Below are 26,787 nucleotides of genomic sequence, written 5' to 3'. Positions count from 1 at the left end.
AGAAGGAAAAGAAAGGGTCACCCACGGCAGAGCTCTCTGTCACAGAAACCCCAACCCGGGGAACCAATTTTTGTTCATACCCCAAATGTCAAGACAGAACCAGTTTACTAAAAACACAATAACTGAGAACTGCAGCTTTGCTTTTTTTATTTTGCTTTGTTCTCATTCACCTCACTTCTATTTGTCATAGTATTTGAAGTCATGAAAATGTGAGGGTCGTATGGTCAACATTCAGAGAACAGACTAATTCACTGGCAGGACTATTCCCACCCCACTAATACTTAATGACATTTGAGGTGTTTACCAAAAAAAATACCCCTAAGTTCTGGTGAAAAAGTCCACTAAGCAAAAAGGAGCAGGAGAGCACTAGAGTACTATCTGGGATAAAGTTCTCCCCCGCATCCTATCTCGGGTACTTTTCTGAACAGCCAGTAGTGTTGATTTGGGGTACCCTGATAGCAAATCAACAAAGAAACACTGGATTTGCTTCTTAGCCTTGTGGGACTTGCTCTGGGCCTGATGGGGGGGTCCAGTCACCAAGCCCACTGCCCCATCTGTTCCCACCAGCCTCTGAGCCTCGCCTCTCTGCGCAGGTCTCTGTGTAGACCCGCCCACCACACCCAGCTGGGCCCTGGATGGCCAAGCTTGTGACATCACTCGGGGGGCTCCTATGCCCAGCGCCCCTTGCAGAGCCAGCAGCCTGGACGTGTCCTGAGCGCCCAGCACGAGACAACTCTGGGGAGCAGCTGCTAGTACAGGATGCTTGTGCCAGAGAACCCATTTGCCTGAGGTCATGCCAAAGTGGCAGAGCTGTCACACCTGGTTCCAGTCCAGGTCAAGGGGTGTCCGGGACTGGGTGCTAAAGCTGACCTAACTAGGCCACAGTCAGTCCTCCAGGTGCCAAGTTCAGGGGATCAATATCTCCGTACAGATCATCCTGTTGTTCCTGTCTGGATCCCATTGTGCCTGGCTTTTTTTTTTTTCCTTTTTGAGGGGTGAGGGGCAGGCGGGGAAGAGGAGAGGGGATTTGGGCTGCACCCCGTGGTGCTCAGGGCTCACTCCTGGCTCGGTACTCCAGGGACCTGGGGATGGAACCCGCCTTGTTGGCTGCACGTAAGGCAAAGAACCCGACTCGCTGTCTCTTTACTGTCTCTGGCTGCTGGGTCATACTCTGATCGGTCCCCTTTCATTTCCTCTCTCCCTAACCTTCTAATTTAGACCCTGTGCTGGTTCTTGCAACAATCAAAATCCCATATTTTTCCTCTTAGCATGACCATCCTTAGCATGAACTGCACTGACTAAAGATTTTGACACGTAGGCACATGGGATGGTATGATTCTTTCTCTGTCACTCAGGGCCTGCCACCTGCCTGGCTCCTGTCCTTCCAGCATTCTCTCACTGCACATGTACACTTTGTCATTTGGAGCTGTCAAGTAACATGCTGGCCTGCAAATAATCCTATCAACCCACCACAGGGCCTTTGCTCATGCTGTTCTTTCTGAAATCTCCAGCTCCTGTCAGCATCTTGCCACCAGCTCATCCTGCTGGACTCCCACCTATTCATTGAGGCTGAATCAAAATGCTATTTCTTTATCAATCTTTTTTCATCCTCATAACCATGTGCAGAATTTCTCGTGGCATCACTATTTCTCTCGCTTTCTACTAGTTTAGCTTTGTATGTTAACTGCCTCCATTAAATTCTGAATACACTGTCCAATGCTGGTTTTCCCGATGGTTATGTGATTTTGAGCCTTATTCCCATTCACAAATTAAAATCTTTCAAGTAAAAACCACCTTATGCCCATTCACACATTAAAATATTTCAAGTACAAACCACCTTGCCCAGTGCCCAGCATAACTGATCAAAGCACCAAATAGCTACAAGTATTTATATGGATCAGACTTAAACATTGCCCACAGATGAACGATCTTTGTTTTTGTTTCAGGACCATACCCCGGGGTGCTGGGAGGGGGAGGTCACCGGTGGGGAGTTTGCTCTTGGCAGTGTTCAGGGGATCAAACTTGTGGTTCCAGGGACTGAACCTAATGCTTCTGCATGCTAGCGCTAGCCCCAGTCCAACAAGCCACTAATTTTATGCCCCTCAAGTGATGACACTGGCTAAAATGCATTCGCAATTTCCACACTTCAGAGATGATTTACAGTCCCATCAGACCCGCCTCATTTCCTGGGGATTACAAGGCAGAATTCAGTGAACTCATTACAAAGCCTTCTAATGCCTTTGGGATTACCATGTGAGTCCATTGTCAGAATCAGTCTTACTGAAAAATACTCACAGCAAAGGCTAGGTGATCTGTCGCCAGACCGAAATCGCCAATTTTCACATGGTCGTCAGAATCCAAAAAAATGTTGACAGGCTTCAGATCACGGTGAATCATTCCCTGATGGGAAGGAGCACAAGAAACCAATGACCATTTCTGAAATGATGTCTCCTAGTCAGAAAGGCCAACCTAGTGAGAAAAATGAAGGAGCTTTTCTCCCACAAGCCACACTGGGCCATGCTGGTGGGCCTCCGAGATGCCTCCCACATATTCGGCAATAACTGATGCCCGCTCCCAGCCCATCTGCTGCTGGTTCCCATCAGGTCAAATCCAGGTGGCTCCCATGCCCCTCTAACCCCAGGTTCACAATTTTGCTACTGAATCACAGAACCATTCCTTAGCTCACAGGGTGTTTGTCCCATGCCTAGGAAATGCTTGGCTTCCTTCACTCATCTGAATTAGATCAACATCTACAAGTGCCAGATTATGCATCAGGCCTTACAGAGTGAACTCTAAGTCCTCAGCCCTATACTCCCAGTGAACACTTGGACACTTTTCTCCCCTTCCTAATGGCATTTGCATAATCCTGCTATTCCAGGTGTCATTCGGGGATACCTAATGGAATGAAGTATTTTACTGTCTGATCTCTTTTGCCTATACATGAAGGTATATCTTGACTTCCTCAAAACCCAAGAAGACTCTCTTGAACATGGATTTTGTTATATACTTGTCTCTGCTGGTCTTGCTGGGTAAGGTACGGTGAAGAGCATCCAACAGATGACCAGAGGAAGGAGCAAATTAGACCAAGAGATGAGCATGGAGAGTTTTGTCTTGGGAGAGCAGGCTGAGAGGACAGTAATAGGGTTCTAATGGTCCTCATTACAGCTCATTTTCACTTCCAACCTTGCACATTATGTTTCCACAGAGCCATTTATAAACTTGCCATGTGCAAATCACACTCCTGGCTTTTTAGTATGAATGTAGTATAGCATAAACATTTTCAGGTTAAAGAAAATTGAGGCAAAGGGAAAACATATTTACACTGGCTAATGCATTAGATAATTCCATTTGTAAAATGAAAGCAGTGCTTCATTTTACTCTATCTTGACGCTGGGCCCATCAGCGGTTACAATGTAATGGTGATTTCTCCTTCTCGTTTCAAAATGCCATTTTATACCCCTGGCAAGCTCTGTCAGAGTCCCATTTCCATCTTTTCCTAATTCTGCCACGTTTCTACTAAGACCCAAATAAAGTGCCCTGGATCCATCACACTGTCCCTTTTTCATAAACCCCTCAAGGGTTTCCTCTTATATTCCACACACGTTCAGATGACCTCCCAGGGCTGGGCAGCCTTTTCCATAGAAGGCCAGAGAGCAAAATATTTTGGGCTTGAAAGGCCACACACGGTCCCGGCCACCATCCCTCCAAAGGGACAACTATGACAGTGTAACAGCCAGAGGCCACGTGGAAGCAAACATTTCCCGGTAAGGTCAAAAGCCTGCTGTCTTCAATAAAAATGTACAGATGGGGATGGGGCTTTCGTAGAACTTTCATGCACTGTGTTATTCTTTGGTTCTCCACAACCATTTGAAATTGTAAAGGTGGCTGTCAGTCACAGACCCCAGGCATGGGCAGGAGAGGGGTGTGACCTGTCCGAGCCTTCCCTGTCTGCTCTGGACTTTCCAAAGCGGGGCTGTTCCCTTCCCTCTAAGGACAGACGTCAGTATTTTCCGAACTCTCCTTCTGATTTGCTCCCGTCTACACTGACAGACACTGCTTCCTTTTGCCTTACATGTTTATGCAAACCTAAGTTCAGAGACAGGGCGCAGGGTTTACTTTCTCGTGGATGTAGGCTAATCCATCCAGAATCTCTCGGAAAAGCCTCCAGAGTCGGACAGTGTCCTGGTACAGTCCCTGGTCAATGGTGTCGCGCAGGGTGCTCTTCTCACAGTACTCCATCTAGGGGTGAGGACACACAAGCGGGGAGGGGCGGGGAGGGGGAACAGTTAGAGTCAGCAAGAGTGGACCTGAACCCATTTCCCAACATGCTATGCATTTCTGTTATGTGCTGAGGTCATCAGAGTATGGGTGGGGAGGTGGCAGGGGAACGGATGGGATGGACACAACCCTGCAGTGCCAAAGATTGAGCCAAAACATGTTCTCCGGTCCTTTGAACCATGTCCTCTGCCCTGCCATGAGTTCCTCCCTCCCTACCTCCCTCCCTTCCCTCCCCTCTCTCTTTTTCTTTTCTTTTCTTTCTTTCTTCTTTCTTTCTCCCTTTCTCTCTCTCTCTGTCTCCCCCCCTCCTCCCCCCTCCCTTCCCTCCCTCCTTCCTTTCTTCCTTCCTTGAGGGAAGGAGTGGGCTTTTGGACCACACCTAATGGTGCTCAGAGGCTATTGCTGGCTCCGTGTTTGGGACTCTCACAGTGTTTGGAGGGACATATGGGGTGCTGGGTGGCTGAACTGGGATCAGCTGCATGCAAAGCCAGCACCTTACCCCTGGGCTACCTTTCCATCTCTGCCGTGGGCTTTTAAATAGTGCTGGGAAGAATTTGAAGTTGCTTGTTGTCTTGATAGTTTCGGGAATCAATCCCAGGGTTTCACACCATCAAGGCAAGTGCTCTACCAGTGAGTTATATCTGTGACCTCAAGATTTAATTACTTCAAGACATAAGAACAATCCTTTCATGCTCAGAATAACCAGTCACAAATTCGGACCCGCCCTTCAGGCTACATGATGAGCCTAACTTCCGCACCTCAAGCCAGAGGGGATTCACAAGGGAGCAGGGGCACAGCATGCCGAGAAGCGCATGAGCCTCTCACTGACCAGATCCCTGGCCCTGAGGCATGTGGACAGGTCAAAGCCTGGGGCTGCCTTCATTGGGAATGGTCTGTCTGGGCACTAGTTCCCCCAGAGCCCAGTCCTAATTCAGCATACGTGGGCGCATGCATACACACCGCCCCTCACTGGTGGAGACTCAGCTTGTTTGGACAAAGAGGGAGCTTCTGTATACACACAGCATTATGGAGCTCAGCAATATGGTGTCAATGACCGCATTAGGTACAATCTTCTTTATTCATAAGCCATTGCGTCACTTTTATTTAACGGAGAGGTGGGGAGCCAGGGGCACACAATGCTGAAGAACTATGCCCAACCTCAGACAAGTATCAGGTCCATTCAGGACGGAACACACATGGCCTGAACCCAGTGTTTGGGACCATGGCCAAAGCTGTTGTGGTCTCCAGCTTGGGAAATGGCAGGCACAGAGTTCAAGGCCAGGGAGAAGGGGCCTCCCCAGAGGAATCCAGTTCATTTGTGCAGGTGCCACTGAGCACTGTCCTGCCCCCATCGCCAGAAACACATCCCCTCTCAGCTGTGGGGGGTAGCCAAGGCCTCACCTGGATGTACAGGTAGTGCACCGCCCCCGTGGTCCCCGACGGCTCACTTTCCAGCTGACTACTCTTTCCATTGCAGCTTCCGTCCTAGGCCCAGAGGAACACAGGAGAAATCAAGAGGGAGCAGGACTTAAACAAAGGCATCACTTTCACCAAGTTACGGGTGCTCTCCCCCAGCCCCAACATGCCCGTCTGCTGCCTCAGAGGGAAGGACAGTGAGCAGACAGAGCCTCTTTGGGGAGAGATTGACAGCATGTAAAAGGCTATTTGCAAGATGTTGCTGGAAAGGAGAATGGGGAAAACTGGTAAGTATTAAAGGGATGCATTCTTGGGGCTGGAGTGATAGCACAGCGGGTAGGGTGTTTGCCTTGCACGCGGCCGACCTGGGTTCGAATCCCAGCATCCCATATGGTCCCCTGAGCACCGCCAGGAGTAATTCCTGAGTGCAGAGCCAGGAGTAACCCCTGTGCATCGCCGGGTGTGACCCAAGAAGCAAAATAAATAAATAAATAAATAAATAAATAAATAAATAAATAAAGGGATGCATTCTTTAGCCATTAATATTGTCCTATGGGGAAAAGGGCAGGAAGCAGGCAGGCTAACATATATATATGTGTATATATATATATGTATGTATATATATACATATATATATACACACACATATATATTTTAATTATCACTGTCCCTGTCATCTCGTTGCTCATCAATTTGCTCTAGCGGGCACTAGTAATGTCTCCATTGTGAGACTTGTTACTGTTTTTGGCATATCGAATACGCCACAGGTAGCTTGCCAGGCTCTGCTGTGTGGGCGAGATACTCTCGGTAGCTTCCCGAACTCTCCAAGAGGAGTGGAGGAATCTAACCCGGGTTGGCCGCGTGCAAGGCAAACACCCTACCCATTGTGCTATCACTATATTATATTTAAATATGAGAGCGGGACAGGTTCTAGGGGCTGCTCAGGGATCACTCTTTTTTTTTTTTTTTTTTTTTGCTTTTTTGGGTCACACCTGGCGATGCACAGGGGTTACTCCACTCAGGAATTACTCCTGGTGGTGCTCAGGGGACCATATGGGATGCTGGGATTTGAACCCAGGTCGGCAAACGCCCTACCTGCTGTGCTATCGCTCCAGCCCCTCTCAGGGATCACTCTTGACGGGACTTAGAGGATCCATGTGTAGTACTGGAGATTGAATCTGGGTTGGTTTCATTCAAGGCAAGTGCTCTACCCACAGTACTGTCTCCCCAGAACCATACTTCTTGTTTTGGGGTCACACCTAGTGGTACTCAGGGATCATTCCTAACAGGGCTCAGGGAACCATATGGGATGCCAGGGATTGAACTCAGACTGGCCACATGCAAGGCAAATGCCCTCGCTGCTGTACTATGGCTCCGACCCCTGTTTTTCTCCTTTTCAATGGTACATATACCTTCTATTTTTTTTTTTTAAATATACTCATTTATTGGACTGGAGTGATACCACAGGGGGTAGGGCATTTGCCTTGCATGTAGCCAAACCAGGTTCAATTCCTCTGTCCTTCTTGGAGAGCCCAGCAAGCTACGAGAGTATCCTGCCTGCACGGCAGAGCCTGGCAAGCTACCCATGGTGTATTCAATATGCCAAAAACAGTAACAAATCTCACAATGGAGACCTTACTGATGCTTGCTCAAGCAAATCGATGAACAATGGGACGACATTGCTACAGTGCAGTGCATATTTAAATATGTTATATAGCTATATATTTAAATATAATATGAATTTAAAATGTTAAATGTTTTAAAATGTTAAATATTAAAAAATTTAAATATATTTACCATATTATACTATATTTAAATATATTAAATATATATAACATATTTCCTTCAAGAAAAAACAAAAGCAAAAGCTCAAGAAACAACCAGATTCTACTCCTGAATCATCTATCTTCTCTGGGAGATTATCTGCCAAGGACAGTTAATCTCTCGGAGGCTTTGTTCCATTAATTAGAATGCCTGCAGGATATTACCCATAACTGGGCAAAATCAGGAGTGAGAATTGGTGCCCCTGTGATAATAAAATGGACAACTCATGCTTAAGCTAAAGGTTGCAGCTTAGCTTACGTTATTTATTTTTATTTGGGACATACTTGGTTGTACTCAGAGCTTACTTCTGGTTTTCTGCTCAGGGGACCAGACGTGGTGCCGGGGAGATAGACTCTGGGGTTGGCTGCATGCAAGGCAAGCACCCTATACACTGTCCTATGTCTCCGCTCCTTATGTTATTTTCATGGCTAAGTATAAAGCATAATTTTTATTGTTTTGTTTTGGGGCCACAGCTGGTGGTGTTCAGGGGCAACTCCTAGCTCAGTGCTTGGGGGGAGGTCGTTCCTGGTTATACTTGGACAATGTGTTGGGGGTTGAACCCAGGAAGTTGAGCCATCTCTCCAACTTAAACTTTTACATTTCAGTAGAGGAATTTATGGTGATTTTATTAATTTATTTTACATTTTGGAGACAAACACTGGTAGTGCTCAGGGGCCACGCCTGGCAGTGCCTGGGGGGACCATACACGGTGCTGGGAAACAGGGCCATTGACATATTTTTGGTCTTTTTGGGTCACACCCAGGAATGCTCAGGGGTTACCTCTAGCTCTGCACTCAGGAATTACTTACTCCTGGTTTTGCTGGGGGACCATATGGAATGCCAGGGATTGAACCTGAGCCGACTGTGTACAAGGCAGATGCCCTACCTGCTGTACTAACACTCCAGCCCCCAAATCAGTATTTTAGTAAGCTTTATTCTTCAACATTCCTTTATTTTACCTTTCCTTTATCGTTGCTATAGATAGAATAGGGGGTTCCCCCACACCTGCTGAGGGTGCTGCAGAGACTATGCACTATTCTTGTGGCATCAGGGATTGCAAATGGAGTGCAGGGTTGTGTGGGGCTGTGCCAGGGATGGAGCTGGAGGTCCCACACCCACAAGATAGGTGCTCTACCACCCAGCCATCTCCAGGCCCTAGCTCTTCATTTCTTCGTGCAGTGCCAAGGATTCAATCGCATGCTTCATATATTCAAGATATGTGTCTACTTCTGAGTGCTATTCCCAGTGCCCCATTTTTGGGGGGACTTCTAAGCAGTGCTCAGAAGGATCAGGACCCTTCTGGTGATTCTTGCTCAATTGGGCTGGCGGTTCAATGAGAGGGTGCGAGGATGCAGTGCTGCTAGGGACTCCCTGGTTTACTCCAGGGGCACACAGGGGCCTCCTGGATTGTACCCTGTGATGCTCAGGGGACCAGGAGGTGACAGGGACCGAGTCAGAGTAAGCAGCATGCAAGGCATTGCCTTAACTCATACCATCTCCAATTCCCCTTCAGACCCCTAACGGAACTACTTGTCTATCTACTTGTAGACATTTCTTTACCTAATTCAGTGCATCCTTATAACTGGTTGTAAGAAAATGTTTATTCCTGGTAATAAATTCATCGTATTCAACCTCTCTCTGCAGCAACAACCGACAGGGACCCCAGTAGACCAAGAGCTTTACCCTTGGGGCCGAGGAGAGAGCCTAAGAGTTTGAGGGCATACTTTGCGTGCTGGAGGTCCAGTCTGATGCCCAGTACCACACTGGGAATAACCACAGAGCCAGGGGTAGGGCCTGAGCACTGTGAGGTGTGGACCAAAACCCCAAAGTCAAAATGCTTTATCTTGAACTCTACCAAAGGCATCTGTAAAGCCGGGGACAGGAAGACACAAATTAAGTGAGGACCAAGGCCCAGAGCAAAGTTATGTTGAACAATGTTCAAGCCATGATCCACACAAAGAAACGTATTTACCATTATACCTCGAGCTCATTTCATGAGACACAAGTTGCCATGCCGAGCTCTGCGTGTGTGATGCGCTCAGATGTTCTCTACTCATCTCTCTAGAGCAGGCTTCAAAAGGGGAGTAACAGCGCCCCCTAGGGGGTGGGGTGGGAAGGAGTGGCGCAGCCCTGGGTGGATTGGGGAAGCCCTTCCTATCTTTCAATTAAGAAGGTAATTTTAAGGGGCCAGAGCGATAGCACAGCGGGTAGGGCGTTTGCCTTGCACGCGGCCGACCCGGGTTCAATCCCCGGCATCCCATGTGGTCCCCCAAGCATCGCCAGGAGTAATTCCTGAGTGCAAAGCCAGGAGTAACCCCTGAGCATCGCTGGGTGTGACCCAAAAAGAAAAAAAAAAAAAGAAGGTAATTTTAGGGGCTAGAGTGATAGCATAGCGGGTAGGGCGTTTGCCTTGCATGTGGCCGACCCGGGTTCGATTCCCAGCATCCCATATGGTCCCCTGAGCACTGCCAGGGGTAATTCCTGAGTGCAGAGTCAGGAATGACCCCTGTTCCTCGCCGGGTATGACCCAAAAAGAGAGAAAAAAAAAAAAAGAAAGTAATTTTACTGGGGAAGTGATCAATAATTTTTCCCTCTGAAAAAGGGGCAGTAGGCCGAATAAGTTAGGGAACCTCCACTGGCAATAAAAATAGCACTGGTTCTGACCCTCGAAATTGATTTCATAGTTCACTAGAGGCTGACTCACAGTGTTAGAAGAGGTTGGTTTATGAAAACGTTGGCAAGTTGGGATTAAATGATAGGAGAGGGAACTAGGCAATGCTCAGGCTCTAGGCTGATTAGTTATTTGCATCTAGACTGATCAGGCTCCAGACTGATCAGCTAATTTGCATCTAATCCTACGTGGGTCTTAAATTCCTTCTATGAGGAGACATGTACTGACTCTGTAAGTAAATTAAGGCCTGAAAGTACATGGGAGCAAATGTGTTACATGATCATGCATGAAAGCTGATGGTGCCCACCTTCGCTCCTTATCAGATGTAAGGAGCTTTATAACATCAGTTTTATTTACATACCCACGATGGTTAAAATGTAAAATTTCTTCTCACATATTTACCTGATTCTGACTTTTACTGTTCTCATCTTCATTGTCAAAGATGATATCACTTTCAGAATCGGAAGCAGGTCTAAAAGAGAATCATCATCATCATTACTGCTGTTGTTGTTTGGGAGCTTGCCTTATCCATGAGCACCACCACGAGTACTTTTTATTTTAACTGGGCAAACCGTTTTGACCAATCCCTTTTCCAAGGCTTGGGCTTGGTGCGGACTGAATCAGGGGCACTCCTGGGCAGCCGGATGTGTGCACTTACAGGAAGGACTGTGAGAAGACCCCACTGTGCTCGTCCTCGTCGTCGTCGTCGTCGTCCTCGTCGCTGCTGGAGCCGACGCCGGCGGTGGCGGGGAAGCGGGCGCTGGCTGAGCGCTCGGCCGAGGTGCTCCACTCTACGGAGCTGCTGAGGATGGGCGGCGGCGCGGCGGCCTCCACGCTGTCCGTGGTGTCCTGGTCCAGCGGGAGCCGCAGCGGAGCCGGCCCTTCGGGCGCCTGGGGCCCCGAGCCCGGGGGACCCGTGGGCCGCTCGTGCCGCTCGATCCAGGCGTTGTAGTAGCGCACGATGTTTTCATGGTGCAGGCGCGACAGCAGGGTCACCTCGCCCTTGATCCTGCGGAAGTGCCGGCTGGCGGGGTTGATGGGGATGCGCTTGACCGCGTAGCAGCAGCCATCCAGCTTGTTCTGCACCTGCCGCAGGAAAGGACCCGGTTGGCGTGGTCAGCATGCAGGAGCCTGCCCCCACGGGCACTGCTGACTCATCTGGCAGTGCTCGGGGATTGCTCCTGGCTCTGTGCTCAGGGATCACCAGGTTCAAGGGTCCATTTGGGGTTCTGGGTATCAAAACCAGGACCCCTGCACGCAAGGATGTGGAGCATGGCAACAAGCGCCAGAGCAGATAAGATCTGTCCCTGCATAGCACCCAGTAGGGAGCGTCTGGGCACATTTTACAAGCATCAGGCATCCGGCCTTGAGTCTCACTTTCCCCCCAAGAGTCATTCTTTTTTTTTTTTTTTTTTGCTTTTTGAGTCACACCCAAAAACCCGGGATGCACAAGGGTTACTCCTGGCTCTGCACTCAGGAATTACCCCTGGCGGTGCTCAGGGGACCATATGAGATGCTGGGAATAGAACCCGGGTTGGCCGCATGCAAGGCAAATGCCCTACCCGCTGTGCTATCGCTCCAGCCCCACCAGGAGTCATTCTTAACTAACCCTAACAGGGATTGGGTCAGGGCAAAGCAGAAGTGGAAAGGTGATCGGTCAGCAATGCTAAATTTTAAGTGATTGGACATCCTCTTAAGCCAAGACCCTCTATAAAATATGTGTGTATCTGGCAACAAAGTAAGCAGCCATCACCTGTCTCCCCTCTACTCCTGATCCCCCTCCCCGCCCAGACCTGGTATGCAACGTGCCTGGGCATGTTGGGTTGTTGGATAAAAACTGTTCTCCCACACAAGGGAAGCGCCCCACCCGCTGTACTATGGCTGTGGATCCCCACCACAGCCGCAGCCTTCTAAGGAGAATCAAGAGCCCAGAGCCAGGAGCCCGAAATTCTCAAGCTGGAGAGGGTTTTAACTGCGAACAACTTTGAAGACATCTTAATCCAAACTAGATGTTTTTAGTTTTCCTGGGGAAAATATTCTCCATTTGAATTTGGGGAGGTTGGGGGCTGGAGCGTAGCACAGCGGGTAGAGGGTTTGCCTTGCACGCTGCGGACCCAAGTTCAGTTCCCAGCATCCCATATGGCCCAGAGCACCGCAAGGAGTAATTCCTTAGTGCAGAGCCAGAAATAACCCCTGAACATTGCTGGGTGTGGCCCCCCCCCAAAAAAAGCAAAATAAATAAATAAATTTGGGGGGAGGGTGTACTTGGGGGCCATACCTGGCTGTACTGAGGGGTCCTGGCTCTGGGCTCAGGGATCACTCCCAACGATGCTTGGGGGTTCAAGGGAAGATGTCCCATATTATCCCTCTGACCCTTTTCATTTTTTTTTTTTTTTGGACGGGACCTCCCTGGCAAGTACTTGGGGACCTCCAAACCCACAGCTGAGTGCTGGAAGTGGTTGTGAGGTGGGGTGCCAGGGATGGAATCTGGGCTTTCATGTGTACCCTGGCCCCTTGAGCTATGTCCTGGGACCCCCTCCCCTGCTGTGCTCCCCTCTTTAATCAACGATGCTGGCAATTTTATCCCAAGTTCCTCAATATTAGGTCAGCTAACTAACATTCTAAGTGGTGGGAACCACTTAGAAAATTCCATAAATTCTGAAAAACTATTACCTTACCCATAAAACGGCAATTTTACCACTTCTCTTATTTCTACAGTGATTAGATGGAAGGATGAAATGAAATGAGGTAGGTAAATCTTCTGCATCAAGACTTCATAGAAAAAGGTACTCAGTAAATAATCAATTTTGTTAGCAATTCTTAGGCTTGAATTATTTTTATTATTTTAGTGTTTATTTTAGTGTTATTTTGGTTTTAATACTTATCCCTAAGAATTGAAGCATAAGTATTAGGATAAGTATATAAAATAAAATAGTTTGGAGCTCAGTAAGCTTAAAGACAGGAAATGTCAAAGGCGAAGCTCCACATCCCACAGAGAAACATATCCTGGGTTTCACCATGCATTGGCTGACTGGAGTAAATCTGATTTTTGTTTTAATCTTTCTTTTTAAATTTGATTTTTTGTTTTGGGGCAATACCCAGTAGTACTCAGGGGATCATAAGTGGTGCTGGGGACAGATTCTGGGTCAGCTGTGTGCAAGGCAAGAGGCAAGAACCTTAATTCTTGCACTATCTTTGTCCCCCGACTGTTGTAAATATGATAAAGTTTTGTTCATTGAAACATACCAGTCCCAACCACGCAGGTCAAATTAAGTGATGAAATGTCAACTTGGCCATGGACAGAAAAAGAAGTTGGTTGATAAGACTGACAAAATGTAATATAAAATTGACACAAATAGGGACAAGGGGAATAGGGCAGTTAGGAGAGAGAAGAGACCACTGTGACAATGACAGTAGGAAATGATCACTCTGTACAAGAACTGAGTACTAAAATTAGGTTACGGGATACTCATGATAACCTTACAGCTTACAGTACCTGTATTGTAAACATAGTGACGAGAGAGAGAGAGAGAGAGAGAGAGACAGAGAGAGACAGAGAGAGAGACAGAGAGAAAGGGAGGAAGGGAGGGAGGGAGGGAAAGGGAGGGAGAGAGATGTATCTGCCACTGAGGCAGACTGGGGGTGGCTGGAAGAGGGAACTGAGGACATTGGTGTGGTGGGAAATATACACTGGTGAAGGGATGGGTGTTAGAACATTGTATGCGTAAAATCCAGTCATGAACAATGAAAAACTTTGTAACTGTTTATCTCAGGGTGATTCAGTAAAAAAAAAAAAAGAAAAAAAAATTTTTTAAGTAGTATAAAATGGAATTTTCCATAACCTGTTCTGTGTATGCAAACAGTGGCATGCACACATGCTTTTTCTGGGTCAAAACAGACTCGGTTCTGAATGCTGGTTTCACCTTTGAGTAGATTTCAAAACTTCAGGCTAATCAATTTCCTTGAATCTCAATCCCATATGTGGAAAATGGGAAAAACACTTGTTTTATGGTAATGCTATGAGATTGAAACTGGGGACCTCTCACGCACAACTGAAATACAGAACGTGCTCCAAGAAATCAGAGCTTTGATTTACTGCCAAATTAATGCAGTCGAGGATGCTAGGAAGTCTTGGCATTATTTTTCAAACTTTTGTCTCAGGACATGTCACACATGCTAAGAATGATGGACAGGTGTGGAGAATGCTACACTGCAAACTCCCAGGAATTCCTTAAAATGGAAGTGTGAGTCAATAATAATGGGCCCAGCAGCTAACAAAATGCCAGATCAGACGTGGGCATGAAGGCTGTGGGGCTCTCAAAGGGAGAAAACTATCTCTCTCGCCCTTTCCATTTTACTTTTTTTTTTTTTCGGAGGGCCAGAGAGATAGGAGAGAGGGCAGGGCACTTGGCCTGCACCTGGCCAAACCTGGGTTCAATCCCTGGTATCCCCATCTAGGCCCTGAGCACAGAGCCAGGAGTAAGCTCTAAGCACTCCTGGGTGTGGTCCCAAAACCAAAGTCTGCAGAAATGGAACCCAGGTGACTCTGGAAGGGGTGCAGACAGCGCTACTGTCTCTCACCTTGATGACGGCTCCAAAAGCCCCTTTGCCGAGAAGTTGTAATTCTTCAAACTCATTGAAATACCGGGAGAATTGTCTCTGGGTGTCACTGAGGAAGGCGGCACTGGGCAGCTGGTTGCTGGGGATAACGGTCTCCACGTAATCTTGTCCCCCAGAATCTGAGAGGGAACAAAAGGCCAGAGGCAAACGAGGGTTCAGAGAGGAGAGAGAGAGAGGAATAGCTGCTACATCAACTACGAGGGAGGCAGGTCTGCGGGAGGATCTTTCACCTGGCAGACCCTTTGACATTTTTCCTTACTGGCTTTGGCCCCAAGCAGTTAGAAATACACCAACTGCTGCAGGTTTACAGCTGGGGTCCCAAGATGTTGAGTAAGGAAATAAGTGACCAATCAAGCCAGGACCCAAACCCAGATCTCTTCACGTGTTCCTTAATCTGCTACTTGAGTAGCAGCCAGGAAATCTGGTCAAGTGGCAGAAGGCAGGACAAAAGAGTTACAGAACCATGAAAAGGGCAACCCCAGTGACACTCCTCGCAGCAGAGACTAGCAAAAACCAGTTTCCTGCACACAGTGCACATGGCATGAATAGATTTCGGGACAGCTTGACATGAAATGAAATAAATAATCCACACAGAAAGGTCTAGTTTTAGGTTTAAGAGCACTTTCAAAACGATCAATGGCCAACTTAATACCTCCACTGCAAACCACAACACCCAAAAGGAGAGAGAGAACAAAAGGGAATGCCCTGCCACAGAGGCAGGGTGGGATGGGGAAAGGACGGGGAGGGGGTGGTGGGAGGGATGCTGGGACCATTGGTGGTAGAAAATGGGCACTGGTGGAGGGATGGGCACTCGACCATTATATGACTGAAACGCAAGTACGAAAGTTTTTAAGTCTGTAACTGTACCTCACAGTGATTCACTAATAAAAAGTTTAAAGAAACAAAAAACAAAACAAAACCAAAAAAACGATCAATGGCCAGAACTACAGAGATGGTACAGCATGCAGGGTGTTTGCCTTGCATGCAGCTATCCCAGGTTCGATTCCTGGCAGCACATACATCTCCCAGAGCCCTACCAGGAGTGATCCCTGAGTGCAGAGCCAGGAGTAAGCCCAGAGCACTGCTGGGTGTGCATACCCCCACTCCCTAAAGACAGAAAAACAAGCAAAAAACCCCAAACAAAACCAAAACGATTGCTTGCCAGGAGGGCAGCAAAAAAAAAAAGAGTGGTAACAGACTTACCATCAGGACTTTGTTCCAGGAAAGGCATTTTGGGCTGAGGATTTATGAAGCTGTGTTTCAATAACTGCTGAGGACTCCACCTTTCCTTGTCATCCAAGCAAACACACCTCAGTGGGAGGGAAGAAGGAACTTTAGCAATTGAAATAAATGCTAAGCTAGCAGGACTAAAAAAAAATGTTTTCTAAATAATTTTTAAAATTTAAAAATTAGGGCACTGTGATCTGCATAGTTGTTCATAGCGCAGGTGTTCCATGTGCCAACATCCATCCCACCACCAGCGTCCACTTCCTTGGTCAATGTCCATAGGTTCCCTCCCAGCCTCCAGCCTGCTCCCTTGACAGGCACATTTTAACGCTGGTCATTGTGGTTTGGTTATCATGCTTACAGGACTGTTGGCTTTGTAGTTTAGGGACATACCGATACCAGGCCATGCCCTTTCCTGCTATGACTGAAATATAGCCAATATGCCAAGAGCCCTGGCCTGGCCCCTATCCCTTTTCCTCCCCCCAATCACTCAGTTACTTTCTGTCTTTTTCTCTATCCTTCTCCTTTCTATAATCTATGGTCAAGAGTAATCTGTAAGATTCTATCCACTGTCTTTTTGTTGTTGTTGCTTTTTGGGTCATACCCAGTGATGCACAGGGGTTACTCCTGGCTCATACACTCAGGAATTACTCCTGGAGGTGCTCAGGGAACCCTATGGGATGCTGGGAATCGAACACAGGTCGGCCGCGTGCAAGGTAAATACCCTACCCGCTGTGCTATCATTCCAGCCCTATCACTATATTTCTTTAAATGCTATTTTGGCCACCTTCAGCATCAGGGTGCAACTAAATAAATATTTTTAAATGTCTTTGCATTTAAGAGAAATCATTAAATGAGGACTTAGAAATCTTCAGGTGCATATAAACTTGAAGGAGAGAATAAAGACTCAGTTGTGGCCCACTGCTATCGTATGTCTATAGCCGTCTGCTTGCATTTTATGTACAAGTAGAAACGGTCTTATTTAAAATCAAGTGCAGCCTGCTCAGGTCCTGATGTACTTGGACCACGCCACAGGTTACCCTTGGTGATGCTCTGGTACCGTGTGGTGTCAGGACAAAACCAAGTTGGGCTTACGTGTGCTCTAACCTTTGCAGTCTCTCCCTATCCCCTAAATGCATGTTAATTTAATAAAATATAGAATGCTATATTGTTTAGTAATAGAAACCTAATCTTTATAGTGTGGTCCAAAGTTATATAAAATTTGTGATAGCATCAACTGAGATTATTCAATCTAAAAATTAATTCCTCTCTATATTTATTTTCGGTATTAAACCTCTTTAGCTGTGATACTGAGCCTATATCTTGTATCTTTCTCATCTTTGATTCATTTGTTTTTAATCAAGGCCACCATAACTATTATATCATCCGTAGTTTCACTCTATAATAAATGATCTGTTAATAAAAAAGTAAATAAAATCAAATCAAGTGCAGCTGCTTGCATTTTTGTAAGGGGAAGACAATGACAGGGAGTGACAGTATGAATCAGGTCAAATGGTAGCTGGGAATAAGAAAAGTAATGTAAAGTGTAAAAGCAAAAGAAATGCAGGGGGTGGACAGAGAGAATAAAAGCTGATGGCAGGGAAAAAAGAAATCCAGCGAGAAGCGAGGCAGAACAGCAGAAAGGGGAGGAAGCCGTCCTGGAGAGCTGGACAAAGACATGTCTGAAAAACCCAGACTGCTGGCCCCGTCCTGTTCAGTCAAGAAATGGAGAGAACCAGGGTATGGCTTGGACCGAGAACAAAGGGAGGGCGAAACTGGAACACACCAAATCAATTGAAGGACTTGGACAAAGTCTTTTGGCCTAAGAAAAACCTCTTGGCAAGAATTGTCTCAAAATGGATTAAAATGCCTCTTTAATGAAACATTCACTGACAATTTACACAGGTACAGAAAATCCTCTGAGGTGGTGTGGTGAATCCCACACATCCAGAGATTCTATCTTATTAATTACAAATAATAATGTAGCACTGTAGCACTGCTGTCCGGTTGTTCATCAATTTGCTCGAATGGGCACCAGTAACGTCTCCATTGTGAGACTTGTTACTGCTTTTGGCATATCGAATATGCCATGGGTAGCTTGCCAGGTTCTGCCATGCGGGTAGGATACTCTCGGTAGCTTGCTGGGCTCTCCAAGAGGGACAAAGGAATCAAACTTGGGTTGGCTGCATGCAAGGTAAATGCCCTACCCACTGTGCTATTGCTCCAGAATAATAATAATAATAATAATAATAATAATAATAATAATAGCAGGTGGGAGAATAGATGAGGATCTATAAAGAATCATTTTTTTTTGCGGGGGAGGGGCAGTCATACCCAGGGGTTACTCCTGGCTCATGCACTCAGGAATTACTACTGGTAGTGCTTGGGGGAACATATGGGATGCTGGAGATTGAACCCGGGTTGGCCGCATGCAAGCAAACATCCTACATGCTGTACTATTGCTCCAGCCCCAAGAATTATTTTTAAAGGGCTAGAAAAGAAATGTCATTCAGGTCTGGAGCAATAGAATAGTGGGTAGGGCATTTTCCTTGCAGGCAGCCGATCTAGGTTCGATTCCCAGCATCCCATATGGTCCCCTGAGCACCGCAAGAAGTAATTCCTCATATAAACCTGCGAACTTTGTAACTTTCCACATGGTGATTTAATAAAAAGTTTAAAAAAAAAAAAGTAATTCCTGAGTGCATGAGCCAGGAGTAACCCCTGTGCATCGCTGGGTGTGACCCATAAAGCAAATAAAAAAAAAAAGGAAAGAAAATAAATGTCATTCATTCATTAAAACAAAAATCCTTTAGGGGGCTGGAGCAATAATAAAAGGAATAAACTGAATACGGTGCTTGCTTCGCATGTGACTGGCCTGGGTTAATCCCCAACTTCCCATACGGACCCCTGAGCACAGAGCCAGAGTAGGCCCTGGTCTAATCCCCCACCAAGGGGCAGAACTGCACTCCTAAAGATGATTTCTAAACAGGGGCCCTTGCTTTAACCCCTCAGGAATCAACAGCAAAAGCAGAGCAGGTTTTCTGTAACATACAGGGCATCTCTCCCCAGAACAAGTGCTTTTGAATTCCTAGAATATACCAGGCAGTTTCCAAAAAGTAGCTTGAAAACCTTTATTTTGTTTTTGGGCCACACCCAGTGATGTTCAGGAGTTACTCCTGCCTCTGCACATGGGAATCACTCCTGATGGGGCTCGGGGATATGAGATGCCAGGGATTAAAGCTGGGTGGCCACATGTAGGATGTACCCAGTATACTATTGCTCCAGGGCTCTGAAAAGCTATTCTCTTTTTTTTTTTTTTCCTGCTTTTGGGGTCACACCTGGCGATGCACCGGGGTTACTCCTGGCGGTGCTCGGGAGACCATATGGGATGCTGGGAATCGAACCCGGGTCGGCAGCGTGCAAGGCAAATGCCCTACCTGCTGTGCTATCGCTCCAGCCCCTGAAAAGCTATTCTTGAGTCCAAGAAGGGAGTTAAGGAAATGATAAACACGGCAAGAGACCACCACATTTAAACCACAGAAAGGATGGGAAGAATGAACCCGAATCCTGTTACTGCTTCCAGCTGTCACAATCCCTCCCCACAAGCACCTGCACACTAGGCACGACCAAAAAAACAGGAGTCAAGTGCGACTAGAGAGGAGACCTCACCGACACTCACTTCTTGAGAAAATCTTGAAAGTCCGCAGGCAGGTCGTGAGGGATGACCACGGGGTATTCCCCACACTCCTGTCCTTGGCTGAGGGTGAGCAGCAGCAGGCCGAGGCGCCACACGTCCCCTTTCTTGCCCGTTTTGTAAGGCAGGGCGCTGTCACTAAACCGCACGCGGGTTTGCTGGAAGACGTCTTCCTTGCAAATGTCCGCGAGGCGCTTAGAGATGCTGTAGTCTGTGATCTTGATGGTGCCCTCTGCGTCCACCAAGACGCTGGAGGTACTCAGGACCTTGTGAACCACAGAGTTGCTGTGCAAATAGTCCAGGCCTGACAAAAGCTGAGCCGCGTACTTGCGTAGCTGGTGCATGGGGACGGGGCCTGCGTGCTGCAGGTGTGTAGCCAGGGAGACCCCGTTGACGTGCTCCACTAGGATGTCCACCACGATGGAGCTGTCCTGCTCTTTGAGATTCATGGCAAAGTAGCGCAGCACATTGGGATGGCTCAGTTTTACCAGGGAGTTGAATTCTGTTTCTGTCCCTTGAATCTGGAGGGAGAGGGAGAGGGAGAGGGAGAGGGAGAGGGAGAGGGAGAGGGAGAGGGAGAGGGAGAGGGAGAGGGAGAAAGGGAAGGAAGGAAGGAAGGAAGGAAGGAAGGAAGGAAGGAAGGAAGGAAGGAAGGAAGGAAGGAAGGAAGGAAGGAAGGAAGGAAGGAAGGAAGGAAGGAACAGTGAGAGAGAATAATAAAACACACAGAAGACACATTAGCTAGTGTTTCACATTGGAAGTAGTTAAAAAAACAACAACATAGTTTTAGGGGGAAAAAAAGAGTATATACTGAATTGAATCTTAAGCCACACGGTTAAAATGTAAGAGATCATAAAGGCGGCAAGGGGCCAGAGTGACAGTACAGCAGGTAGCGTGTTTGCCTTGCATGTGGCTGACCCGAGTTCTATCCCTGGTATCCTGTATGGTCCCTGGAGCACTGCCAGGAGTGATCCTTGACAGCAGAGCTAGGAGTAATCTCTGAACACTGCTAGGAATGCCCCCCAAATAAATGAAAATCAAAAAGTGGCAAAAATTAAATTTCTTCTCAACACTTTATTTGGGGGTGCAGGGGCGATCTCCCCGCAGAATTTCGGGGAGAATATCTCCCTTTGAACTATCTTATCTCTCTACCTCTCAACTTCTTTTATTGTAAAACCCAGTATTCAGGGGCCAGGGAAAGAGCTCACAGGGCTAGAACACATGCTTTGCACATGGGAGCCCCAGATCTGAAACCTGGCACCATATGGTCTTCCTGCCATACCCCCTACCCTAAGCAGAAGCACAGCCAGGAGATGCTCCTGAGCACTGTTCCAAGAGCACCCCATCCCAGAAACTCTGGGTGTGGTCCCCAAAACAAACCAAAAACCTACTGTGCAAGCAATGTAAATAAGACGTGAGGCTTTAAAAGCTGTTTCTTATACCCTGGGCATTGGGAAATGGAAAAGAAGGTATTATTTCGGGAGGAACCTGAGTATGGAGAGGGCTAGCCGGGAGGCTTGGACAACGTAGAGCTGGGGGTCAAACTTAGGGCCTCTGCATGCCAAGCACACACTCCAGCCCTTTGAGCCATCTCTCCGGGCCAGAAACATTTATAAAAGAAATTCAGAACCTAGGAATTCAACTGCCTCTGTGGTACTCGTTTCCTTTTGTTTCAGCTTTGGTTTGGGGCCCGCACTTGGCAATGCTCAGGGCTTACATCTGGGTCTGTGCTCAGCGATCACTCCTGGTGGTGTTTTCAGGGGACCGTATGGGGGGCCAGGGGGCTACCTCGGATCCAACCCAGGTCCGTAGCTTGCCAGGCCAGGATTTTCCCTGCTGTGCCCTCTCTCCACCCTCTCTATGGTACTTTTACTTTTTCTTTACCTTTTTGTTTCCTTTTTCTTCTTTTTTCTCTTAGAGGCGGTCTCCCAAGCAGTGCGCAGTCTCAGGACCACCCTGGGGGTGCTGGGGAGACCACGGTGTTCTGGGAATCGAGCCCAGGCCTTTTCAGGAGAGACATGTGCTCCAGCTGTCTTAGTTTCCTATAGCCCTGGCCCCTTTAATTTTTCAATTTTATTTTGGAGGTAGCACTGGTTTACGAACACTGTGTTTCTGGAGGGCAAGTTTACACCTCTTTAAATTTATGTTACCATACCACACCGATACCCATCACTGAAGTACCAAAAGCCCTGCGTCACACTCCACTGGACCCTAAAACCTGGTCCTTGGCTCCCAAATTACTCCTCCCTCTGGCAAATTCAGGACTGTGGTCAGAATCCAAGGACTGTATGGATTTGACCTGTTCTTTTGCCTGAAAACATTCATTTAAAAATAAGTTGGATTTTTTTCTGATTATGAAGACTCCATCAAAACTTTAATGAGCACTAACACAAAAGAAAATGTCCCCAAATGATCTTTGTCACCACCCAAAGCTAATTATTAGGATATCGGTGTTCTTAGCTTTTCTCTCCTATTGTAAACACACACATTTTCCTACGCACAATGCTTTACCTGCTGTTTTGTAGCCTAATTATTTTATAACATTGCAGAGTACAATATTAGATGTTCTCCCTAAACTCAGTATTGCAAATTAACTTTAAAGAAATAATAAAAAAAGTACAATTTGGGTTTTTTTTTCCTTTTCTTTTTGGGTCACACTTGGCGATGCACAGGGGGTTACTGCACTCATGCACAGGGGCTCATGCACTCAGGAATCACTCCTGGCAGTGCTCGGGGGACAATATGGGATGCCAGGAATTGAATCCGGGTTGGCTGTGTTCAAGGCAAACAGCCTACCCACTGTGCTATCATTCCAACCCCCCAAAAATATAATTTGAAGTCCTGTTTAGTTCGAGTTTGAGCGATGACTAATAACCTCATAATAAAGACTGAGAAAAGAGATTTAGAAGGCAATGGCAAAGGTTTAGAACCATGTTATAGAAATTTGACAGAGACAGCAGGGGGCTAAGAAAACAGTGGTAAACAGGGGCTGGGATATGTTCAAGGGGTAGAATCTGCCTAGCCTGAATAAGACCTGGGTTAAAGCTCTGTACCAAATGCCCCACTCCCCCCCAACATAGCGCTGGTGGGCCCTGAGCACCACTGGGGTTGGTCCCTGTATAAACGAACATAACCGAAAGGAAGGCACTGGCCCCCCACCTCCCAGCAGCCAAAGAGCCCTCAGGTCAATCTGAATGACCCTGTGAGCCCTCCAAAGCAGAGCTGTCCCGTGTGCGATCTCCTGCAATTTACCCAGGCTTTCGCCCAGAGAGCTAACTTAGTGGCTTACCTGCTTCCGGCACTTATCAATCTTCTCTTTTTCTTGGCTCGTTAGGAAAGAACCCATTTGTTTCTGCCACTGAAGCACCCACTCGTACAACAGGACAAAGCCTCCCGTGGCTGTCTCCAAAGCATTGTAAACCAATTTTCCAAGCTGGTCATCACTGCCTGCCCATTAAAAAGAAAATATAATGAAACCTCACTGTATATTATCTGCGAGGATAACAAAAAAAGGAGAAACATAGTGCCTTTCTTAAAGTTGGCACACAGAAAACACAATTTTGTGCAATACTTGGTGTTTCTGGTGAATTTTTAATGTTCAAAAATATAGTCCAAGCTTCTGATACTGATTAGTACAAAGAGAAAAGAAGAGGATCAACAATGAGGCCCTCGAAGCACACCAGTGCTTCTTCTCACTGGCCACTGTTCACAGTGTTACCACTACCCAGGTCGGCTCTGATGGGGACAGTCACTTCACACAGCCACACAACAATCACGTGAGAGAGGGAATGGCAACAGGAATTTGCCATTCCTGTTGTATTCTTAGTTTTTCTTTCCTATTGTAAATACACACATTTTCCTACACACAATGCTTTACCTGCTGTTTTGTAGCCTCTTTATTTTATAACATTGCAGAAAACAATGTTAGATGTTCTCCCAAACTCAAGACAATTCCATCAACACCGGTGAGAGTGCATAACGAGGGCACATTTCATTAATTAGGACATTTGTATACACCAATGATTTTATAAACACAAAAAAATGTGAATGTTCTCTGTAAACCCAAGCTGGCTGATGATTTCAAGGCTAAGAACCAGAAGTGACATTTAACACTGAAAGCTAAAGAGATTTATATACATGTGGCTTCTATTTGTGCCTGAAAAATCCAGATTTCTCTAACATGAAAAAGTTTCTTAAAACATATTTTCCATTAAAGACAAAAATTTTTTTAAATCACAAAAAAAATTGGATGTGGAGAAAATAAGTACAATTGTAATTCTGTGGGTGATATTTTCTCCACATCCAATTTTTTTTTGTGCACTGACAGTGGAGAAAATATCACCCACAGAATTACGATTGTGCTTTCTTTCTTTCTCTTCCAGTTCCCTCTGCCCTATTCCCCCCTAATTTAACAAATAATCGCACAGATGCTGGATTTCTCTCCCTTGACACTATTACATCTTTGTTGCTGTTGCTTTTGACCACACTCTGCAGTGCTCAGGGCCTACTCCTAGTTCTGGGCTTGGAAATGGCTCCTGGGGGTACTCAGGCTCCTGGGGCTGGGGGCTAAACCTGGGCCTCCCACATGCAAAGCATGCTCTCTGTCTTTTGCGCTATGTCTCTAGCTCGATGTTACTGATACTTTCAGACTGGAAACGCTTGTTGAAAGGATTGTCTAATGACTTTACCTTGCTTGGCCATATCCCAGGCCTCTACCCAGTAGGTCCCTATAGCACATGACCTTGGTCTTGACTACAAAGAAAAAAAAATGTCTTAGGACACCAAGTGTCCGGCTGTGCATTAAATCACCCCCAGTTGAGAGTCATTGATACAAAGTATTCTCCATCTCTTAGTGAGTATAGTTTTTGCACAATACTGCATTATCTTCACAATGAGGAAACTTCTGGAGAGATAAGGCCACACCCAGTGGTACTCAGGGCTTACTCCTGGCTCTGTGCTCAAGGATCACTCCTGGTGGGGCTTGGGGGACCATATCTGATGCCAGGAAACAAACCGGGGTTGGCTGCATGCAAGGCAAGAGCTATAATCCCTGTACTATCTCTCTAACCCCATTTAAAAAAGTTTAAAGAAATAATATTTACGGTTTCTCTTTAAAGATTGAAAGGTAACCTATACAGAAGAAAACATGTTCTCAGTAAAAATACTTTGAGAAGTACTTTAGAGAACTGGTTTACCTAAGTTTTCTTTTTTTTTTTTTTTGCCCTCCCCCAACCCAAGCTCAGGTCAGGGAGAATCACTTGGTGACTCTCAGGCCACTGGACTAGATGGTTGAGTGTCATCAGGAAAGGATGCAATGCTACGGAATATTAGGGCACTGTGGGGGTGCTTGGGGGCCGCCAGGTACACACTTAGTGATGCTCGGGGGGCCACAGGGTACCTGGGATGGAAACTAACCCTTGTACTAGCCCCTCACCTAGACTGATCTGAGAATCACTTTTTTTTTTTTGCTTTTTGGGTCACACCTGGCTATGCACAGGGGTTACTCCTGGCTCTGCACTCAGGAATCACTCCTGGCGGTGCTCAGGGGACCATATGGGATGCTGGGAATCGAACCTGGGTCGGCCGCGTGCAAGGCAAACGCCCTACCCGCTGTGCTATTGCTCCAGCCCGAGAATCATTTTTTAAGCTACAGAAATTCAGACAGTTTAAGACATTTGGACTAAAATGATTTCTTATGCTAGTTTTGAGTAACTCCTGCCATTCTCTGACCAAGGGTTTGGAAAACACCTGATGTTTGAAACTTGGACAAGCAAAGGAAAAACCTCTGAGGGGGGACAGGCTGGAGACGGGAGCCGGGAGCCGGGAGCCTTCATGCTGCCCAGATGGAATCTGTTGTTATTCACACCAAGTCTCATCAAATGTGTGAGTGACATTGCGAAGTATCTAACAATCCTGATTTCCCTATTGGGTCTTAATTACTCTTAATGAGCATTAAAAAAATAATAATTCTAGGGACTGAAGCAATAGCATAGCGGGTGGGGCACTTGCCTTGCACCTGGCCAACCCAGGTTTGATTCCCAGCATCCCATAGGGTCCCCCGAGCATTGCTAGGAGTAATTCCTGAGTGCAGAGCCAGGAGTAACCCCTAAGCACCGCCGGTTGTGACCCAGAAAGAAAAAAACATATTCTAATATAGCTCTCATTAGTCACTTGTGTGTGACGAGGCTCACAGAAGGAACAACAACACACAGCACTGAACTGGAAGGAAAACTGGGTCAGCAAGAAAACGCTGCTCGGGACATGCTTACATGCCCCACAGCAGTTACTTCTACTATAGTCTCCACAGCGCTGCAGTCATGTTTACAGAGAAGCTCCCCATTCTCTGCTTCTGACAGCTTGAACTGGGAAGGCCAGTGTTGGCTGATTGCTGAGAAAAACGTTCCAGAGAGAATTCAAACTGATTTCAGGGCTGGGGATGTGGCCAGGCAGCAGAACATATGCTGCGTCTGTGTGAGGCTCTGGGTACCAGCCATGAAAACAAATAAATAGGAAATGAAGATATATTTCGAAGACATCTAGACTCCAGTGGGGGAAATGAAATCAATAAATTTATATTTATATATATAAATGTATTTTATCTAAACTGAGCTCAGGGAGGTAGTTCAAATGACAGGGCAGAGGCTGAGCCCCAAGACTGATCCCAGGCACCGCATGAACCACCCCTCCCCGCCCCGCCCCCCCAGCACTGCTGCTGTAGCTCTGGGTGGCTCCTAAGCTCTGGGCAGAATAGTTCATATATGTATGTCTCCCTGTCACTGTCACTGTCATCCCGTTGCTCATCGATTTGCTCGAGCGGGCACCAGTAACATCTCCATGTGAGACTTCTTGTTACTGTTTTTGGCATATTGAATACGCCATGGGTAGCTTGCCTCTAATAAAATTTGTTCATTATAAACTACTTTTATTATAAGAGTGGTTTATATTATGGTCACTATGCCATTTTTATATATAATTTATATAATAGAAAAAAATAACATGGTGATATTACTGAAAAACAGAAAGCAAAAACCATCTCAAAGTGCAAATGCTTTGAATA

The 26,787-nt window shown here is 46.7% G+C and overlaps 1 protein-coding gene across 3 annotated transcripts in view; it reads right to left on the bottom strand.

Moving 5' to 3' along the window:
* Nucleotides 1–26,787, bottom strand: part of EIF2AK4 (eukaryotic translation initiation factor 2 alpha kinase 4) — a 102,196-nt gene that overhangs the window by 44,627 nt on the left and 30,782 nt on the right. For all 3 annotated transcript variants that reach the window (XR_008629295.1, XM_004609562.2, XM_055132441.1), the window contains exons 8-16: nucleotides 23,020–23,177; nucleotides 19,716–20,251; nucleotides 16,013–16,119; nucleotides 14,771–14,928; nucleotides 10,848–11,275; nucleotides 10,592–10,661; nucleotides 5,680–5,763; nucleotides 4,117–4,239; nucleotides 2,296–2,400 (exon numbers count right to left, since the gene is read on the bottom strand). Coding sequence is in view for 2 of the 3 variants with exons in the window: in XM_004609562.2 (XP_004609619.2) it covers nucleotides 2,296–2,400; nucleotides 4,117–4,239; nucleotides 5,680–5,763; nucleotides 10,592–10,661; nucleotides 10,848–11,275; nucleotides 14,771–14,928; nucleotides 16,013–16,119; nucleotides 19,716–20,251; nucleotides 23,020–23,177 (1,769 nt within the window). In the remaining variant the exon portion in view is untranslated. The remainder of the gene's footprint in view (nucleotides 1–2,295; nucleotides 2,401–4,116; nucleotides 4,240–5,679; nucleotides 5,764–10,591; nucleotides 10,662–10,847; nucleotides 11,276–14,770; nucleotides 14,929–16,012; nucleotides 16,120–19,715; nucleotides 20,252–23,019; nucleotides 23,178–26,787) is intronic.

Source organism: Sorex araneus, chromosome 3 (genome assembly GCF_027595985.1).
Source record: "Sorex araneus isolate mSorAra2 chromosome 3, mSorAra2.pri, whole genome shotgun sequence".
NCBI lineage: Eukaryota > Metazoa > Chordata > Mammalia > Eulipotyphla > Soricidae > Sorex > Sorex araneus.
The sequence above is the reverse complement of the archived record's forward strand: the minus strand, read 5'-3'. Positions and strand labels throughout refer to the sequence as shown.